We start from the raw sequence: 22,184 nt of genomic DNA, 5'->3' as shown, positions 1-22,184 counted from the left end.
CTTTCAAAGAATAGTACAACATTTCTGTGTGACCAATACTGTGAAAAATACAATTTTATTTTCAAATGTGTGGTTGCTAACAAAAAGCTAATCTGTTTTTTTTTAATGAACAAGAAAGAAGCACTTACCAAATGAAGTAAGTCAAAGCATGGACATCATTAATGTTGAACCTGTCCACCTTCTAAACAGAGTTCACATATTCCTTTTGTGCTTCATGTGCACTTGGCACAACTAGCACACATTACAAATACAATGTTAGGTGCAGCTGGTGTTGCTAAGCAGATTCCACAGCTGAGACAGTTGGCACAGATGGCAGACTATACCAATAAAAAACTGTGTGAACCCAGTCGGGAGTTAGTGCAGATTGCACAGAAAACATAATTGGGATTGCAGAGACACTTTGGACAATATGTACAGATGGTATGGGTAACTGTAAGACTCATAACTGTACTCATAACTGGTACAATTGACTCACATCATTTAATACATTAGGTGCAAAGAATATACAACTTCCTGCGACAGTTTCTTAACTAATGATTCATAACCATAAACCTGATTAAATGGACAATTTTCTCGTTGAAATATAGTTATCAGAACATGCAGATCAGTGAACTAGGAATACTGTAAAATTCATTGTATGAACTGCACCTTCATGTAGGTTTTCATGAGCTGTGGATTCAAGTGAAAAAAAACCATTCACAGATATGACCAATATGCAGGATTAGATGCTATTAAATTGGTTATGTGGTTCCCTACTACACCATAGGTTTTTCGGTAGTTTTTAAAATTAAAATGCTGACCTATACCCTGCACGACCTTTATTTATATTATATATAGGGGGATCTTTGTAAACATTAGTTTGCACAACTGCTATTTGAAGAAATTGAATAATCTACTATGACCCAATTACCAAAAATCCTCAAACAATCTTTATATATAACATGCTGATTAAATATGAAACAGTACGCCCTGCTACCTTGCCAGTAGCATCATGTTCACTGTGGGTGGGAACTACAGTTGCATGGTTCTGGCTTGCTGGAATGTGATCTTACTGCACAGACTAGACAAGGGTACAGTGATAAACACAACAGTCTCACTATTATGTAAAAAGCAAAACACTACAGATGTTGGAAATCTGAAATAAAGAGGAAGTGTTGGAAATACATAGCAGGTTAGTCAGCATCTGTGAAGAGAACACAAAAGTAAACATTTCGAGTGCAGACACTTCTCATAACATCCTAAAAATCTACTCCGGCAACAAGTGAGAGGAGCTCATGAACTTCTTTGCCTCGAAGATTGAGACCATCCGATCAGCTGCCTCTGCCACTTCCCTCCATCCCCTAGCTCACCGGGCCAAACTTTCTCTAAGGTTCCCCCTGCACTTGCCCTGAACTCACATCTTTCTCCAGTTTCTCTCCGATCTCCCTTCTTTATCCCTCTAAGCTCATCTTGTCCATGAGACCCACTTCCTGCTCCCTCGACCCTATTCCCACTAAACTGCTGACCACCCAACTTCCTTTTCTGGCTCCCATGTTAGCTGACATAGTAAATGGTTCTCCCTCCTCGGGTACCGTTTTCCCCTCTCCCTCCAATCTGCTGTCATCGCCATTCCCCCAAAAAACACTTGACCCTCCATCCTTGCAAACTACCGCCCCATCGCCAACCGCCTTTTCCTCTCCAAAGTCCTTGAACATGTTGTCGCCTCCCAAATCTGTGCCCATCTTCCCCTCAACTCCCATGTTTGAATTCCTCCAATCAGGTTTCCGCCCATGCCACAGTACTGAAACGGCTCTCATCAGTCACAAATGACATAGTTTGCGACTATGACAAAGGTAAACTATCCCTCCTTGTCCGTCTTGACTAGTCTGCAGCCTTTGACACTTTTGACCAGTCCATCCTCCTCCAACGCCTCTCTATCCTCATCCAGTTGGGTGGGACTGCACTCGCCTGGTTCCATTCTTATTTATCGAATCGTAGCCAGAGAATCACCTGCAATGGCTTCTCTTCCCGCTCCTGCATCGTTACCTCTGGTGTCCCCCAAGGATCTGTCCTTGGCCCCCTCCTATTTCTCGTCTACATGCTGCCCTTTGGTGACATCATCTGAAAACACTGTCAGTTTCCACATGTATGCTGACGACACCCAGTTCTACCTCACCATATAATGGGCTCAATTTTCCCCAGTGATTTACGCTTTTTTTGAGGTTAATTTTCTTTTTGTGTCATAGAGGGTGTAACCTGATGTCTGCGCCAGTTTTTCACATTTATGCAAGTTTGGCCAACTTCATCATCATCATCATAAGCAGTCCCTCGGAATCGAGGAAAACTTGCTTCCACTCTAAAAATGAGTCCTTAGATGACTGAATAGTCCAATACGAGAACCACAGTCCCCGTCACAGGTGGGACAGATAATCGTTGAGGGATAGAGTGGGTGGGACTGGTTTGCCGCACGTTCTTTCCGCTGCCTGCGCTTGATTTCTGCATGCTCTCGGCGATGAGACTCGAGGTGTTCAGCGCCCTCGCGGATGCACTTCCTCCACTTAGGGCGATCTTTGGCCAGGGACTCCCAGGTGTCAGTGGGGATGTTGCACTTTATCAGGGAGGCTTTGAAGGTGTCTTTGTAATGTTTCCTCTGCCCACCTTTGGCTCGTTTGCCGTGAAGAAGTTCTGAGTAGACTGCTTGCTTTGGGAGTCTCGTGTCTGACATGCGAACAATGTGGCCTGCCCAACGGAGCTGATCAAGTGTGGTCAGTGCTTCAATGCTTGGGAAGTTGGCCTCATTGAGGATGCTAACGTTGGTGCGTCTGTCCTCCCAGGGGATTTGCAGGATCTTGTGGAGACATCATTGGTGGTATTTCTCCAGCGACTTGAGGTGTCTACTGTATATGGACCATGTCTCCGAGCCGTATAGGGCGGGCCGTATAGAAGTATAGCGGAGAGGCACTGTTGGCGCGAACACATGATCTCATCTCTCTCATCTGCAGGGAGGAGAGCATGCCGGGAGATCTCAGAGATGCAGTGATTGTGACCATCTTTAAAAAAGGGGGCAAGTCCGATTGTGGCAACTACAGAGGAATCTCCCTGTTGCCAGCCACTGGGAAAGTCGTCGCTAGAGTCCTCCTCAACAGTCTTCTCCCTGTGGCTGAGGGGCTCCTCCCGGAGTCACAGTGCGGATTTCGTCTCCTACGGGGCACAATGGACACGATTTTTACAGCGCGACAGCTACAGGAAAAATGCAGGGAACAGCACCAGCCATTACAAATGGCCTTCTTCAACCTTACAAAGGCCTTTGACACTGTCAACCTCGAGGGTCTATGGAGCGTCCTCCTCCATTTCAGATGCCTCCAAAAGTTCGTCATTAATCTCCACCTGCTCCACAACGACATGCAGGCCGTGATCCTTACCAATGGATCCATTACAGACCCAGTCCGGACCGGGATCAAACAGGGCTGTGTCATCGTCCCAACCCTCTTCTCCAACTTACATTTCTCCTAGGACGGCGTATGTGACCACTCCCAAAAAACCTTCTGGGCACTTAAGAAAAACCAGCGCACATCAAAAAATCGGCGCAGAAAGACACCATTGTTTTTAGGCGAAGTTTTGGAGGAAGTCAAGAACACATTAAATATGCATCATCAAGCTTAATTTTTTCCAACTGAAAAATGCAGAAAATGGACATTTCATACAATGCTTGAATTTTGGATTTTTAAAAAAATGCCACGCCACCACCAAACGTCTCCAAACCGGGCTCGAGGGTTGTAGTGTTGGCCGGCAGAATCGGTCCCTCGCCTGGACAGAGGCTTGGCTTCAAAAGAAGCCTGGGGGGGGGGGGGAGGGGGGGAAGGAGGAGGTTGTGGAAGCCGAACTGAAGGGATGAGAACCCTTACACTATTCAGCAAGCAGCATCAAATGAAGCCCAGGGGTGTGGAAGCTGAACTAAAAGGATGCGAACCCTTACTCCATGCAGCAAGCAGCATCAAATGAAGCACGGGGGTTCCTGATCTAAGCAAGCCTATTGCGCATGCTCAAGCCAGAGTGTGATCTATACTAGGGCGTCAACCTTGGGGAGAGAGACAACAAAGAAGCTTGTCCTGCCTGCTATTTTGAGCTTCTTGCAAAGGTACAATTTAATCATGCGGACAATACTGACAATGCTATACCTTGTGCAAGCGTTCTGCATGACTGTGCTGCGGAGACAATTGATGCGACGTCATCACATGAGGAACCTCAGAGCATGTAGGATGATAGGCAGGAGGCCTTACCCACGTCGGGTTTATCAAGACAGGCGTTCATACCTGCACGAGTGATGCAGACTGTGAGAAGGCTGCGTTTCCGCAAAGAAGTTGTAACCGAGATCTGTGAGTTAGTAAAAGCAGACCTGCAACCTAGAAGCGTCAGGAGGAAGGCTTTGTCAGTTGAAGTGAAGGCTACAGCTGCACTTTCATTCTATGCATCTGGATCGTTCCAGGACATAACTGATGTGCGCGCCATTTCTCAACATGCAACACATATCTGTCTTCGGCAGGTGACTGCTGCACCAAATGCCTGGAGGAATGACTACATAAAGTTCCCCATGACCGCCCAGGCAATGCATGAAAGGGCTGTGGCTTCTCCAGGATTGCTGGCTTCCCAAAGGTACAGGGCTGCATTGATTGTACCCACATTGCCTTGCGAGAACCTTTGGAGGATTCCGAGATGTACAGGAACAGAAAAGGCTTCAACTCTGTTAATGTGCAACTCGTGTGTGACGACATGCATCGCATCATATCAGTTGATGCAAGATACCCTGGGAGCACCCATGTTGCGTTCATCCTACGCGAGCGTGCTGTTTCTGCCATGTTTCAGCAGCAGCCAGAAGAACAGAGCTGGCTACTGGGAGACAAAGGGCATGACCTCGCCACCTGGCTCATGACACCCCTACGCATAACCAGGATGGAAGCAGACCAGGAATACAACATGTCGCACATTGCATAATAGCATAATAGAGAGGACCATTGGCATCTTGAAATAGCGTATCCGATGCCTGGACCATTCCAGAGGCTGCTGGCAATACCCCACTGAGATTGTCAGTCAGTTCACTGTTGTGTGCTGCATGCTGCATAACTTAGCCATCATGAGGCAGCAGCAGCTGGTAGCAGAAGACCCTCCTGAGATGAGAGTGGCTGATGATGAGGAGGAAGATGCAGATGACGAGGAGAAGGAGGGCGAGGAAACCATGCAACTACCTGAGCCTGGAGCACGACGGTGGAGGAGCCCCTTTAATGATTGCTCGAGCCTTGCGCCAGCAGCTCATCCGAGAACGCTTTGCTGCCTGAAGGCCCAGCGGCAACTATTTAAAAAGGACCATGCTTACCGTTTGGACCTGTTCCGTAATGTTGTGTTGATGGAACAAATAATGGAAATGATTCTTCTTTACTTGAAAAACGTTGTGTTAATAATGGAACAAATAATGGAAATAATTCCGTTCTAATTTAAAATATATTTAATTCAAAAGTTTAACACTTGTTTGTACTTAACTTAACTTTAATAAAAATATTCTTGTATCAAATGTTAAAGTTTTCAGTTAAGATCACTTACAAGTCTTAAAATCACTTACAAACTTTTAAACTTGTAAATGTACATAACTTACAAAAAACTTTTAATTTGAGAACAGTTACAACAGTAACAACAAAATCAACAGCAAAGAAAGGCTGCAACCACCTCTCCTCCACCTTATTCTAAGAGCGCCCGCTGCCCTTGGGTCTTGTTGAATCCAACCCTGCCCGCAGGCGGTGGCGCAGCATTTCTCGGGATGGTACCAGGCTTATTCTTCCGAACATCTCGGGCAATGTGCATTTCTTGACGGGGTGCGGGCGGGGGGAGGGGGCAGGCGATAATGAGGAAGGTCCGGCTTGGGCCTCTTCAGATGCTGGTCTGGGAATTGGAGTGGGAGTTGATTCTGTCAATGGGCGTGGGGTCTGGGCGTGTTCCCTTATTACAGCAGCTAACTCCGACATTCCCTCCCTCATGTGCCCTGACAGTGTTTCAATTACCTGCAACATTCCCTCCCTCATGTTCACTAACAGCGACATTCCCTCCCTCATGTGCACCAACATTGTATCAACTACCTGAGACATTCCCTCCCTCATGTTCTTGGACATTGTTCCCATTTCTCATGCGAATGTTGTTACTTCTCCCGACAGTCCTGATACCTCATCACCCACCCCACCGATGGTGTCCAGGAGTGATCGCGTAAGGTCAATGCTCTCCGCACTCATTGGCATCATCTGAACCACATCTGTTAGATCTTAGAAACATAGAAAATAGGTGCAGGAGTAGGCCATTCAGCCCTTTGAGCCTGCACCACCATTCAATAAGATCATGGCTGATCATTCACCTCATTATCCCTTTCCTGCTTTCTCTCCATACCCCTTGATCCCTTTAGCCGTAAGAGCCATATCTAACTCCCTCTTGAATGTATCTAACGAACTGACATCAACAACTCTCTGCGGAAGAGAATTCCACAGGTTAACAACTCTCTGAGTGAAGAAGTTTCTCCTTATCTTGGTCCTAAGTGGCTTACCCCTTATCCTTAGACTGTGACCCCTGGTTCTGGACTCCCCCAACATCGGGAACATTCTTCCTGCATCTAACCTGTCCAATCCCGTCAGAATTTTATATGTTTCTATGAGATCCCCTCTCATTCTTCTAAACTCCAGTGAATACAGGCCCAGTCGATCCAGTCTCTCCTCATATGTCAGTCCTGCCATCCCGGGAATCAATCTAGTGAACCTTCGCTGCACTCCCTCAATAGCAAGAACGTCCTTCCTCAGATTAGGAAACTGAACACAATATTCCAGGTGAGGCCTCAACAAGGCACTGTACAGCTGCAGCAAGACCTCCCTGCTCCTATGCTCAAATCCCCTAGCTATAAAGGCCAACATGCCATTTGCCTTCTTCACTGCCCGCTGTACCTGTATGCCAACTTTCAATGACAGAGGTACCATGACACCCAGGTCTCGTTGCACCACCCCTTTTCCTAATCTGCCGCCATTCAGATAATATTCTGCCTTCGTGTTTTTGCCACCAAAGTGGATAACACCTCACATGTATCCACATTATACTGCATCTGCCATGCATTTGCCCACTCACCTAACCTGTCCAAGTCACCCAGAACCATCACAGCATCCTCCTCACAGCTCACACTGCCATCCAGCTTAGTGTCATCTGCAAACTTGGAGATGTTACTCTCAATTCCTTCATCTAAATCATTGATGTATATTGTAAATAGCTGGGGTCCCAGCACTGAGCCTTGCACCTCAGGAGAGCGCTGTCGAGCTCTGCTTCCCTTCCTCACCCTGGTTGTGGCTCGTTACATCCCACTGGGACCCGCAGTCTTGGACGGTGGGGCCTTGGGTGTGCCTTGCTATACCCCACCACTGGGACTCGCAGCCTCGGATGTGGGGCCCTGGGTGTACCTCGCTACAGCCCACTGGAATCCCCAGCCTCGGACTGTGGGAAACCATGGAATGTCCCAGCAACACTCGTACCACTCAGGAAAGGTCTGGCACCTCAATGGGTGGCACCTGGACCTCCTCCAGAGTGAGTACAACAGAGGGGGCTTCATCCATCACATCTCCCCCCCCCAATGCTCTTGGTCTGAAAGGTAGGATTGGAAGGTGTTCGCCTCTTCTGGCTCGTCTGAATCTTCTTCTGCATCATCAGGGTTGGCCTCAAGTTCCGCAAAATAGAACAGAACAGACAAATGGTTAGCAGCAAAGTAGGGGGCAGGGTGGGTGGCATGAGTAGGTTCACATAGCGCAGGCAACAGGCTGATTTGAAGGACCACAATGAATGATAGCACATTGCATCAACCAAAGCGTAGCTGATGGAGACATCCCCATGAACCTGCGCAGTACTTAACATTCAGGAAAGCCAGACTGTGAAATTTGCAGGATTTACCCTCTCCCTCGAGTGTGGGCCCAGTTTGTGCAGTGGTGGTTGCTTTTCTCCAGGCAGGACCATTAAAGCAGCGACCCTGTCTTCCAATTGTGTCAGTGGGTGCAGATTTGTCGCGCCTCCTCCTGTTCGAGTTCTTTCCCTTTTGTTGGTTGCCACCTTTCTTTGCAAGGATGAAAATATAACTTTTTAAGAGAGGGTTCTTTCTGCTGGGTGGAACATACAGATGGTCACATTTACAATTGCAATTCCAGTGAATAAATGAAAATATTACTTACACTAACTACTTGACCAAGGTCATGCCACTTCTTTTTGCACTGTCCTCCAGACCTCAGGGGGTCACCATTGCACAGTAATCTTCTGCAAGATGTTCTAGCGTTTTTTCATTTCTTTTGGTGGAACTTTTATGTGACCTCCTGGTGTCCAGCTCATGCCATCTGGCTTCAATTACAGTAACTAGTGCCTCCACTTCATCCTGTAAGAAATTCTTGGCCCTTGAGCCGTGTTGCATCTTGTATTGCAGCTCCGATTTTTCCAATGAGAATTAAAGTTCTCACACACAACTGGCTCTTTAAAAATGGCTGCATGCAGACCGGGAACTGTACTAGGCATGCACGCCCATAGCAATCACGTCAAAAATGTCCTTTTTTTTCGCGCATGCGCAGAAGGGGGGGGAGCGGGAGGCATCATTTTTTCACCGCAGACATTAGGCTCCTCCCCCTGAAGCCAAAGGACAGGCTGCGTGGTGCCAATTTCAAAATATAGAATGGGGAAACTTGTTACTTATTTTTTTGTAGTAGTTGAGGCCAAAAAAAAACGGTATAACTCTGGCAATACGCCAAAAAACGACATTGGGGAAAATTGAGCCCATATATAGGGGGATCTTTGTAAACATCAGTTTGCATAACTGCTATATTGTCAGACTACTTTTCCGACTGGATGAGAAGAAATTTTCTCCAATTAAATATTGGAAAGAGCGACGCCATTGTTTTTGGTTCCTGCCATAAATTCCGTTCCCTAGCCACTGACTCCATGCCTCTTACTAACATCTGTCTGAAGCTGAACCACATCATTTGCAACCTTGGTGTCATATTTGACCCTGAAATGAGCTTCAGGCACATATCCACAGCATAAATAAGAATGTCTATTTCCACCTCCGTAACATCGCCTGTCTCCGCCCTTGCTTCAGCTCATCCACTTCTGAAACCCTCTTCCATGCCTTTGTTACCTCTAGACTTGACCACTCCTAACCTACTCCTGGCTGGCCTCCCACGTTCTAACCTAAGTAAACTTGAGGTCATACAAACTCGGTTGCCCGTCTCCTAATTCGCACCAAGTCCCGTTCATCCATCACCCCTGTGCACGCTGACCTACATTGGCTCCCGGTTAAGCAACGCTTGATTTCAAAATTCTCACCCTTGTTTTCAAATTCCTCCACGGCCTCATCCCTTCCTTATCTCTGTAATCTTTTCCAGCCCCATAACTGCCCGCACCCCGCCAAGATATCTGCGCTCTTCTAATTCTGCCTTCTTGAGCAGCCCTGATATAATCGCTCAACCATTGGTGGCCGTGCCTTCAGTTGCAATGGCTGTAAGCTCTGGAATTTCTTCGCTAAACCTCTCCACCTCTCTCCTCCTGTAAGAGACTCTTTAAAATCTACTTCTTTGACCAAGCTTTTGGTCGTCTGCCCTAATTTCTTCTGATGTGGCTCGGTGTCAAATTATTTGTCTTATAATGTTCGGGTGAAGCGCCTTGGGACATTTTATTATATTAAAGGCGCTATATAAATACAAGTTGTTGTTTTGTACTTTTCTGTTCTCTCCACATTTTCTGACTTCCTAACATTTTCTGTTATTGTTTTCAGACTCGCTATGATATCCATCACTGTCTGATTCAGAAGCATGACAGAGGGAGCATGGATTGGCAGAAGGTGTATTTTGATATAAATTAATTATATATTTTTTCTTCCGTGCACTACTCTGGAGTGGGTTCATTAAGGTAAAAAAGTTTAAGGTTGAAATATGCTCTTTTAACTTGTGGTAGCCACAGTTCAGAGTTATTTCCCTTAAATATATCATTAAAGATAAAGTAACTGCAGTACCATCAGGCACATTCTGTCAAAGAGAGTCTGCTCCAGGCCAGCATCATGAGCACTTTCAGAGCCTTGAATAGTAGGTGGCAATTGCTTAGGGTCTCCAACAAGAATCAACTTTTCACATCCAAACCTGCAATGAAAAGGCCAGTTTAATATTTCAAAATTACTTATATGCGTGACTCTATTGCGTATTGCTAACTCAGACACTGTTTGATTTCTAACATCTAGTTCACAAGCTATTTCGATGCAATATCAGAGGACAGTTTAATCACTAATTTGTCAACAAGACTGGAGAACATTTCCTGATCTAGTAAATAAATAGATCAGCAGAATTTGTCATCAAGAAGTGATTATGTTAGTTTAAATAGTGTCTACAAGGAGCTAAAATGTTTTGTAATCATTGCTGGGTCTGGTCAAATCAGGATATACATTTGGGAAAGAATGCTGATGTCTCCTATTAACTTTTAGAATTGTCCAACCTCATAATTCTTGGTATAGTGAAAATTACAGAACAGTTTCATCTGCACTAAGGTTATTACAAAGATTCAAATGTTGCTAACTGCAGTTTATATTCCTCATCATAGCTGAAATCTGGTTGTAACACTATCTGCGAATTCTCATTACTTTATAAACTTCTGAATCTTCACCTGTGGAACTTTTGAGGTAATCAGAATCTCTCAATCACGTTGCTTCCTTGCAACACATTCAAAGCTTTAAGACACACATGCACATTTATTTAACATGAATGGAATGGAAATCATGGAACTATTTTCTCAATATGGAAGGAATTCATTGCGCACAAGTTATAAGCTTTTCACAGAGTCTGAAAATTAGCTTGTCCAATTTTCCCCAGGCGTAAATACTTTCTCAAATGAAGGAGAAATGTATCTTCTTGCTACGTTTGTGCTTTCATTTGTGTCGTCTCCTCTCTGACGGAGGGTACGGTAGCATAATGGTAATGTTTTACTGGACCAGTAATCCAGACGTCTGCAATAATGATCTGGAGACACGAGTTCAAATTCCAGTTAAATAAATACATTTGGAATAAAAAGGTAGTATCAGTAATGGTGACCATAAGAAATAGGAACAGAAGTAGGTCATACGGCCCCTCGAGTCTGCTCCGCCATTCAATATCATGGCTGATTGGATCATGGACTCAGGTCCACTTCCCTGACCGCTCCCCATAACCCCTTATCCTTTAAGAAACTGTCGATTTCTGTCTTAAATTTATTCAATGTCACAGCTTCCAGATCTCTGAGGCAGCGAATTCCACAGATTTACATCCCTCAGAGAAGAAATTTCTCCTGATCTCAGTTTTAAATGGGCAGCCCCTTATTCTAAGATCATGCCCTCTAGTTCTAGTCTCCCCTATCAGTGGAAACATCCTCTCTGCATCCACCTTGTCAAGCCCCCTCATAATCTTATACGTTTCAATAAGATCACCTCTCATTCTTCTGAATTCTAATGAGTAGAGGCCCAACCTACATCAGCCCAGATGACCCTGCAAAGTCCTCCTCATTAACATCTGGGGACTTGTGCCAAAATTAGGAGAGCTGTCCCACAGACTAGTCAAGCCTGACTTAGTCATACTCTCAGAATCCTACCTTTCAGCCAACATTCCACACTCCTCCATCACCATCCCTGGGTATGTCCTGTACCACCAGCAGAACAGACTCACCAGAGGTAGCGGCACAATGGTACACAGTCATGAGGGAGTGGTCCTAGGAGCCCTCAACATTAACCCTGGATCCCATAAAGTCTCAGGGCATCAGATCAAACATGTGCAAGGAAACCTCCTGCTGATTACCACCTACTGCCCTCCCTCAGCTGATGAATTAGTGTTCCTCCATGTTGAGCACCGCTTGGAAGAAGCACTGATGGTAGCAAAGGCACAGAATGTACTCTGGATGAGGGACTTCAATGTCCATCAACAAGAGTGGCTCGGTAGCACCACTATTGAAGGAGCTGGCCGAAACCTGAAGAACAGGGCCTACGGTGATGAGAGAACCAAGACGAGGGAAAAATCTACTTGACCTCATCCTCACCAATCTACCTGTCGCAGATGCATCTGTCCATGACAGTATTGGTAGGAGTGACCATCGCACAGTGCTTGTGGAGCGATCCCACAACCAACAGGTCAGATCGAAGCTCTGCAGTACTGTCACATCCAGTTGTGAATGGTGGTGGACAATTAAACAACGAACGGGAGGAGGAGGCTCCATTAACATCCCCATCCTCGATGATGGCAGAGCCCAGCATGTGAGTGCAAAAGGCAAGGCTGAAGCATTCGCAACCATCTTCAGTCAGAAAAACTGAGTGGATGATCCATCTCGGCCTCCTCCTGAGGTTTCCATCAAAACAGAAGCCAGTCTTCAGCCAATTCGATTCACTTCACGTGATATCAAGAAACGGCTGAGTGCACTGGATACAGCAAAGGCTATGAACCCCGACAACATCCCAGCTGCAGCGCTGATGTGCTCCAGAACTAGCCTCGTCTCTAGCCAAGCTGTTTCAGTACAGCTACAATACTGACATCTATCCTACAAAAGTGGAAAATTGCCCAGATATGTCCAGTCCACAAAAAGCAGGACAAATCTAATCTGGCCAGTTACTACCCCATCAGTCTATTCTCAATCATCAGTAGAGTGATGGAAGGGGTCATCAGCAGTGCTATCAATAGGCACCTACTCACCAATGCTCAGTTTGGGTTCCACCAGGACCACTCGGCTCCAGGTCTCATTACAGCTTTGGTCAAAACATGGATAAAAGAGCTAAATTCTAGAGCTGAGGTGAGAACGACCGCCCTTGACATCAAGGCAGCATTTGACTGTGGCATCAAGAAGCCCTAGTAAAATTGAAGTCATTGGGAATCGGAGGGAAAACTCTCCACTGGCTGGAGTCATACCAAGCACAAATGAAGATGGTTGTGGTTGCGGGAGGCCAATCATCTCAGCCCCAGGACATCGCTGCAGGAGTTCCTCAGGGCAATATCCTAGGCCCAACCATCTTCAGCTGCTTCATCAATGACTTTCCCTCAATCAGAAGGTCAGTTCGCTAGTGATTACAGTGTTCAGTTCCATTCGCAACTCCTCAGATAATGAAGCAGTTCATACCTGCATGCAACAAGACCTGGACAACATTCAGGCTTGGGCTGATAAGTGGAAAGTAACATTCGAGCCACACAAGTGCCAGGCAATGACCATCTCCAACTAGAGTCTAACTCCCTCCCCTTGACATTCAACAGCATTACCATCGTCCAATCCCCCACCACCAACATCCTAGGGGGTCACCATTGACCAGAAACTTAACTGCACCAGCCACATAAATTCTGTGGCTACAAAAGCAGGTCAGAGGCTGAATATTCTGCAGCGAGTGACATACCTCCCGACTTCCCAATGCCTTTTCAACATCTACAAGGCACAAGTCAGGAGTCTGATGGAACACTCTCCACTTGCCTGGATGAGTGCAGCACCAACAACACTCAAGAAGCTCGACACCATCCAGAATAAACCAGCCCACATGATTGGTACCCCATCCACCACCTTAAACAATCACTCCCTCCATCACAGGCGAACCGGCTGCAGTGTGTACTATCTACAAGATGCGCTGTGGAAACTCGCCGTGGCATCTTCGACAGGACCTCCCAAACCTCCGACCTCTACCACCTAGAAGGACAAGGGCAGCAGGTGCATGTTACATACTATCCTGACTAGGAAATATATCACCGTTTCTTCATCGCCACTGGGTCAAAATCCTGGAACTCCCTCTGTAACTACACTGTGGGAGTACCTTCACCACAAGGACTGCAGCAGTTCAAAGTGACTCACCACCACCTTCTCAAGGGCAATTAGGGATGGGTAATAAATGCTGGCCTTGCCATCGACGCCCACATCCCATGAATGAATAAATGAAAAAAAAAAGAAAATACTGCCAATTACTAGGGTACAGTTTCTCTGTTATATCTCTCAGCTGGTCCCTGGTCTTTAAGTGTACCCATCATCTGTGCTTGTTGACCTAATTTGGCTTCTGGTCCGGTAACACCTTGATTTTAAAATCCCCATCCTCGTTTTCAAATCTCGCCATGGCCTTTCCCCTCCCTATCTCTGTAATCTCCTCCAGCCATACACCCTCCAAGATCTCTGCATTTCTCAATTCTAGCCTCTTGCACATCCCTGATTTTCATAGCACGGCCACAAATGGCGGATCAATCAGCTGCCTAAGCCTTAAGCTCTGGAATTTCCTCCCTGAACCTTTCTGCAATGTTCCCCCTACGATGTGCACGTGTGCGGCAATCTGCAAGGTCGCGCGCAGGCTGCGCACAATGTTTTACATTGGAAACACCGCGTATGCGCAGAAAATTTAATGGGACCGCACATTGAAAGAAACAGGCCACGGAGAACATAGTGCAGCCTACAGGGGAACGTTGCTTTCCGCCTCTCTACCTCTTTCTCTTCCCTTAATACGCTCCTTAAAACCTATTTCTTTGTCCAAGCTTTTGGTCACCTGTTTTAATATCTCCTTACATGGCTACGTTAAAGGTGCTGTATAACTGAAAGTAATTCTATGTTAAGTTGGCACACTGTTCAATTGTGGTGAACGTCATAACCCAGCCCAATCTTGTCCCCAATTCACACGCACTCGCATTCTTCCCAGCAGCGTTCATTAGATACCCTAACTGATTCGCACCCTCCCTAGGACAAGGCCACTGAGCCCAATTATTGCCTCCTTACTGCTCTCTGGCCTGAGATCAGCCAACTCAACACAGACCAGGATAAAACCTGTAACTTCTTAAGTTGTATGGTTAAGTGCCACAGGAAACAGCGTGCTTATCTGATGGGAGAATTTTTCTGGTTACATTTAATAATGATTAATGGACCGCACATCAGCTAAGTCCTCTCTAGGTCCCACTCTCCAGGACATAAACTGCTCAAGTATGTCTACATTTAGAATTACTTTTTTCGAAAAAGTTCCCTATTTCAGATCTACAAAAACAGGAACGTCTGTGAAGTACTAAGCAACAAAACACACATCTGCTGCAATGGGGTTTTCTTCCTTTTGTTGGATGTAACAATTTGCATTGATCTCTGTAACTTAATACCTCAGTATCAGATAGGCAACCAGCACTACCATTTGTGAAGAGAGATGTGGCAATTTATAAACAAAACAATGAGCTTGCCATAGGTCAGCAGTACCTTGCAATAGGCAGAAGAGACGCTGGTTCTGTGATTTGACTGCACTCGTCCAGCAACACCAATGGAAAGCTCAGGTTGTTCATACATTGGAAAGGACATGCAGCACAAGTGGTTCCCACCACACGCACCTACACAAAGACAGAAAACAAAAAAAGAAATAAAGAGAAACAAACACAAGGATTCATATATAGATTTTGCTATTATAAGCCATTGAAATAGTAATACAGTCCTCACCACTTGCACTGTCCCCGTTTATTCCGGACTGCCGCCTATGTCGGGCGTCAACCATTTGCCATTACCACAGGCAAAGGCGCAATTTAAACTGTATTAAGTGGGAAGTTCAAGCAGCTGTTTGGGGTCACTTTCTGTCTGTCTGCTTTAATGTATTTGAATTGCCCTCTTATTAAGTATTAATTTCTGAAAGACATTCACAATTGCAGCAGCTGCAGTTCAGGAACTTTGAAATTAACCAGGGCAGAGCAATTTCATTTTTACTATTTAAAGTGGTTCTGCTGAGTGGAATTAAGAACATAAGAATTAGGAGCAAGAGTACGTCATACGGTCCTTCACACCTGCTCCGCCATTCAATAAGATCATGTCTGATCTTCAACCTCAACTCCACTTTCCTGCCTGATCCCCATATCCCTCAATTCCCCTAGAGCCCAAAAATCTATCTATCTCAGCTTTGAATATATTCAACCGGCTGGATTTTCGGGTGGTTTGCGACTGGGTTTTCGCCATGTTTTTGACCTTCCGTGGCGAAAACCCAGTCTCGATCCTTGGTTCCTTGTTTGCGGTGGTGCTGGAGAGCTGCGCCGGACATGTAACGGCTCGGACTGCGTTACCGTCCGAATTTCGGCACTCACCCGACCCGTATGCCTCACCCAGAAGACCACCAGGTAAAACCTAGCACCCCTGCCAGCTGCGGTAAATTGGAAAAACTGAAAAAAAGGCAAGTTAAAGTTTTTATTTGTTTGCAGCAATTTGTTAGTTAAGGGTCTTGGTAGTGTTTTTTGAATGTTATTTTGATCCCCCCCTCCGCTCCCAAGGCCTCTCTTGCAACACTCCCGGCCCCACACTAAAGTTGGCGAGGATAGTGTTTTTGCGTCCTGAATAATAGTGTAACGCCTCCCTTTGTGCTGCGCCCCGGCACAGACCCCAAGTGCCGAAAGTTAGGCCTTAAATCGGTAACACAGCGAAAACGGTAATTGTCACCTATCGCTGACGTTTTTGCCCAAAAACGGAGAAATCCGAAAATCCAGCCCAATGACTGATCATCCACAGCCCTTTGGGATAGAGAATTCCAAAGATTCACAACCCTCAGTGAAAAAATTCCTCCTTCTCCTCTCAGTCTTAAAAGACCGACCCCTTATTCTGAGACTATGCCCCTAGGCCTAGACTCTCCAGCCAGGGGAAACAACCTCTCAGCATCTACCCTGTCAAGCCCACTCAGAATCTTATATGTTTCAATGAAATCGCCTCTCATTCTTCTAAACTCCAGAGTATAGGTCCAATCTACTCAATCTCTCCTAATAGGACAACCCTCTCATCCCAGGGATCAATCTAGTGAACCAACATTGCACCACCTCGAAGGCATGTATGTCCTTTCTCAGATAAATGACCAAAACTATGCTCAGTACTCCAGGTGTGTTCTCACCAAAGCCCTGTACAGTTGTAGTAAGATTTTCCCCCCATTGTACTCCAACCCCTTGCAATAAAGGCCAACATGCCATTTGCTTGCTGTATCTACATGTTAATTTTCTAATCATGTTAAGGGCATTTGGAGGACGTTATTAGGGACACTGATGGTTTTACCATCCACCTCATATAGTGGACAAATTGCGTTAGCAAAAACGAGCCACTATATGTGGTGGCGACTGCATGTGAATATTGTAACTTTAAATTAAGTGCATTCTGTTGTGTGAACTTGTGAATGAAAGAAAGTAGTACTTTTTCACAAATGTATATATTTAACCTGTGTATCATAAAATACATCAATACTTTGTACAAATCTAAACCAATTTCCTAAGATGTATTTTATAAACTGGTACTGTCAATGAGTGCGTTGTCTCCCTGATTGGCTAGTGTGTAAAGGCACTGACTGGTGCAGCACCAAGCTATAAAGACCAGAGGGTCATGGGTTGACAAAAGGTCACCAATCTGAAACGTTAACCCTCCCTTCCTCTCTCCACAGATTCTGCTTGACCTACTGAGTATTTCTAACATTTTCTGTTTTTATTTCAGATTTCCAGCATCTGCAGTATTTTGCTTTTTGTCACGGGTTTGGTTCCTGGTCTATGCTGAGTTAGCTAATCTCAGAGACGGCAGTAGGAAGACACTGCATTTGCCTTCAATGTTCCTGGGCTAGGAAGGCAAATATTAGCCAGGATTGTAACTCCTGATTGCTATCCAGTTACCCATGCTGGAAAATGAGTGTTTGTGTGGATGTAGGGTGAGGGCAGGTTTGGGCTCAGCTGTGAAACTCTATGATAGATCAGCCTGCTAAAACTTTCTGTCTCGGCAGAAGAACTGACACCTGGGCAATGTACCAGAGTTCTTATGGAGTTGCATTAGTGAGCAAAATTAGCAGAGATCTGAACAGCCAAATAACTTTCTCCAGTCATTTATCCTTTAGTTCAAATACCATTAATTACTTAAATCATTTCAATGGTCATTCCTTCGTTATTATTTGTTTTCCCATTATACTACACAACACAAATAGTCACAGCCAACAGTTCATTAATTTTTGCTTTCGGGAACAATACAACATAAAAATATTTGAAGCCAAAACATAATCACACTTGACACAAATCCAAATTAAGCTTTCTTACATAAAGCATTTACATTATAAATAACTATACATTATATTTTATTTTTCTAAGACTGATTACAAAAAGTAACTGTGCCATCCTTGGCTCAGTGGTAGCTGTCGCACCGGAGTCGGAAGATCATGGAGTTCAAGTCTCACTCCAGGGCTTAAACACACAATCCAGGCTACAATTCAGTGCAGTACTGAAGGAGTGCTGCACTATTAGATGTACCGTCTTTCAGATGAGACTAAACCGAGGCCCTATCTTCCCTCTCAGGTAGACATAAAAGATTTCATGGCAGTTTTCAAAAAGAGCGGGGGAACTCTCCAGTGATCTGGCCAACATTTATCCCTCAAGCAATATCACTAAAACAGATTATATAGCGATTGCTGTTTGTGGCACCTTGCTGTGCACAAATTGGCTGCTGTGTTGCCCTAAATTACAATAAAAGTACTTAATTGACCTTGAAGCGCTTTAGGATGACCTGAAATTGTAAGAGGCACAATATAAACGCAAGTTGTTTCTTTCTTTTATCTAACACGAAATAAGACTTAAAATAATTACTTGTGAAAACTTAGAGTGATCTCTGAGTAAGAAACATAGGATCCTCGGAGCAGGAGTAGGCCATTTAGCCCCTCGAGCCTGTTCTGCCATACAATGAGATCATGGCTAATCTGTGACCTAACTCCATATACCCACCTTTGGCCCATGTCCATTAATACCTTTGGTTAACAAAAATCTATCAATCTCCAATTTTAAATTAACAATTGATCGAGCATCAATTGCTGTTTGTGGAAGTAAGTTCCAAACTTCTATCACTCTTAGGGCCCAAGTTTCCACATGATAAAAAATGGGTGCCCCTCCGAGCTGGGCGCCCGTTTTTCGCGCCTAAAACGGCGCCGGAAAAAAAACGAGCGATTCTGGAGCGCTTTGCAGCTCCTTGTCTGCCTGGCGCAGCACCCATAGGGGCGGAGCCTACACTCGCGCCGATTTTGTAAGTGGGAGGGGGCGGGTACTATTTAAATTAGTTTTTTTCCTGCCGGCAACGCTGCACGTGCGCGTTGGAGCATGCTCAGTGTGAAAAAAACATTGGCACTCGGCCATTTTTGTAGTTCTTTGTAGCTGTTTAGTTTTTGAACATTTTTTAATAAAAGTACATTGCCATCAGCACAGAGGCTTCTTGTAGCAGTGAGAAGGGTGCAGGAAGCCTCAGAAAGTTGAGGCAGCCGTTTCCCGACGACCTCCCCCTTTTGCCGTCGGGAAATGGGTCCTCAATTTCTGAGGCTTCCTGCAGCCTTCTTTCTTTCCCGCCAGCCGTCTGGAACGGCTCCATTCCCTTCCCCCCCCCCCCCCCCCGCATTCGGTCAGCTCCCTCCCTCCCTCCCCCCGCGTTCGGTCGGCTCCCTCCCTCCCGCCCGCGTTCGGTCGGCTCCCTCCCTCCCCCACCCCGCGTTCGGTAGGCTCCCTCCCTCCCGCGTTCGGTCGGCTCCCTCCCTCCCGCCCGCGTTCGGCTCCCTCCCTCCCGCCCGCGTTCATCGGCTCCCTTCCCTTCCCCCCACCCCCCCCCGCGTTCGTCGGCTCCCTTCCCTTCCCTCCCCCCAACCCCGCGTTCGTTGGCTCCCTTCCCTTCCCTCCCCCCGCCCCCCGCGTTCGGTCAGCTCCCTCCTCCCCTCCCCGCCCGCGTTCGGTCGGCTCCCTCCTCCCCCCCGCTCGCTTTCGGTTGGCTCCCTCGTTTTGTGAGGCTTGCTGCACCATTCTTCCTGGCTGAAGCACTTTCACACAGGTAGGAAGATGGTTTATTTAATCTTTTCTTTGCTTATAAATGTTTATTCAGGTTGGATTTATTTGTATAATATTTGTATAAGTATAAATAAGGATTGATTGTAGAATTTAATGAGTTCCCTTCCCCCCCCTCCCTCCACCCCCCCCCCCCCACCTCGTTCTGGACGCCTGATTTGTAACCTGCGCCTGATTTTTTAATGTGTAGAACAGGTTTTTTCAGTTCTACAAAAATCTTCACTTGCTCCATTCTACTTTAGTTTGGAGTACGTTTTCACTGTGGAAACTTTCAAATCAGGCGTCAGTGGCCGGACACGCCCCCTTTTGAAGAAAAAATTCTGTTCCAAAGAAGAACTGTTCTACCTGACTAGAACTGCAGAAAAAAAAATGTGGAGAATTGCGAATTCTAAGATAGTCCGTTCTCCACCAGTTGCTCCTAAAAATCAGGCGCAAATCATGTGGAAATTTGGGCACATAGTGTGTAGAAGTGTTTCCTAACTTCAGTCCTGACAGGTCTGGCTCTAATTTTTAGACTTTTCCCCCAAGTCCTAGATCCCCAACCAACAGAAATATTTTCTTACTATCTACCCTATTAGTTTCCCTTGATATCTTGAAAACTTCAATCAAATCACCCCCTAACCTTCTAAATTCCAGAGAATATAACCCCAGTTTGTGTAATCTCTCATCTTAATTTAACCCTTGGAGTCCAGGTATCATTCTGGTAAATCTATGCTGCACAACCTCCAAAGCCAATATATCCTTCCGAAGGTGTGGTACCCAGAACTGCTCACAGTACTTCAGGTGTGGTCCAACCAGGGCTTTTCAGCATAACTTCTACCCCCTTGTACTTTAGTCCTCGAGATATAAAGGCCAGACTTTTAAATTATTTTTTGCACCTGTTCATGACATTTTAACGATCTATCTACAAGGACCCCCAAAGTCTCTTTGGACCTCCACTGTTACTAGCTTTTCATCATTTAGAAAATACCCTGTTCTATCCTTTTTAGGTCCAAAGTGGATGACCTCACATTTGCCTGCATTGAAGTCCATTTGCCACAATGTTTTCCATTCGCTTAATCTATTCATAACTCTTTGTAATTTGTAACTCTTTGTCACACACCCTGATCCTTATGAAATTTGATGCCTCTCCCTGATTGGTCACCCTACCAAATGCACTCCATCCATTGGGTGAACACATGCCATTGCAGTCACTCATAGGTCAGTTCTTTCCCTTGTTGCAGAAGAGAGCACAAAACACTAGGGAGAGGGAGAGAACCGGAGGTGAGCCTCCACAGATTTCACAATTAACAATTCACAACTGCAGAGGAGAAAGCACTGGAGATCAGTGGCGTTTTGGCATCTCTGACCATCAGAGATGGGAACCTCCCAGGTTATCCCATTCGCTTAATCTATTAATAACTCGTTCATTTTATGCTTTCATCTACACTGCTGACCGTGCTACCTATCTTTGTCATTGGCAAACTTGGAAGTAAGAACTTACCATTGATGATACTACCTATATAATTAACCCCTGCTTTAAGTGACAGTCAGTGTCAAAGAAAAAGCAACTTCAGGTTTGGTATTTTGTGAAAATGTCTTTATATCGTGCCTCAGCAAAAATAATCCAGAAAACCAGGATACAGAGACATTTACTTTGGTCTGGGTTCAGGAAACAAACACCGTGTTCCACATTTATGAAGGCCTGTGCTGATGAATGGATTTTATTTCAATAAAGACTATGGGCTCAATTTTGTCCAAGCACGTTTTCTGGCGTATTGCCAGAGTTACGCCGGGTTATTAGGTCCAGAAATGTGCCAGAAATAATTGTACTAACTTTCCCCGATCTTTAAACTGCAATCCGGAGCCGCGCAGCGTGTCCAGTCGCCTCGGGGGGGGGGGGGGGGGGGGGGGAGGTGGAGGTGGAGCCTGCTGTCTGCGCCGAATAACGCAGCCGGGCCTTCTGCACATGCGCGGGGGAAAAAACTTATGTTTTTGACGTCGCTGCAATGGACGCGCATGTGCAATACAGCTCCGAGTTTAGCTCAGCTTTAAAAGTCTATGGAATCAGTCTGCTGGAACTGGGGAGTTGTATCCACTGTTAAACCGAATGCTGATTCGTCCCAGCACGCTGCAGGCTGTCTGTAAGTCTGTGTCCCAATTTTATAAGTTTACTCATTTATACTTTTGTAAACTATACTTAAATTGTCTGGGGAGAACTTGATTTAATGCAGCTTTTAAAATCGGTGGAGATCGGGTCCGCTGCTTATTTACTGCCGTTGAAGCGACTGTTTGTCTGTCGGTGTTTGTCGGAGCCTGTCTGTATAAGGCCGAAACCGCCGATTATTATTTTTTATAATTTTAATTTTTATATGG

General features: G+C 45.6%; 1 protein-coding gene across 7 annotated transcripts in view; it reads right to left on the bottom strand.

Moving 5' to 3' along the window:
- The window catches only part of LOC139245559 (5'-3' DNA helicase ZGRF1-like), a 153,041-nt gene that overhangs the window by 34,785 nt on the left and 96,072 nt on the right, over nucleotides 1-22,184 (bottom strand). For 6 of the 7 annotated variants that reach the window (XM_070871194.1, XM_070871181.1, XM_070871196.1 and 3 more), the window contains 2 exons: nucleotides 15,223-15,350; nucleotides 10,037-10,160 (listed from right to left, as the gene is read on the bottom strand). In XM_070871194.1, coding sequence (XP_070727295.1) covers nucleotides 10,037-10,160; nucleotides 15,223-15,350 — 252 coding nt within the window. The remainder of the gene's footprint in view (nucleotides 1-10,036; nucleotides 10,161-15,222; nucleotides 15,351-22,184) is intronic. The other variant, XM_070871204.1, reaches the window with a different exon arrangement.

The sequence above is a fragment of the Pristiophorus japonicus genome, chromosome 2, assembly GCF_044704955.1.
Source record: "Pristiophorus japonicus isolate sPriJap1 chromosome 2, sPriJap1.hap1, whole genome shotgun sequence".
In the NCBI taxonomy this organism is placed as follows: Eukaryota; Metazoa; Chordata; class Chondrichthyes; family Pristiophoridae; genus Pristiophorus; species Pristiophorus japonicus.
Note: the sequence above shows the minus strand (reverse complement) of the source record. Positions and strands in the feature narration are given on the sequence as shown.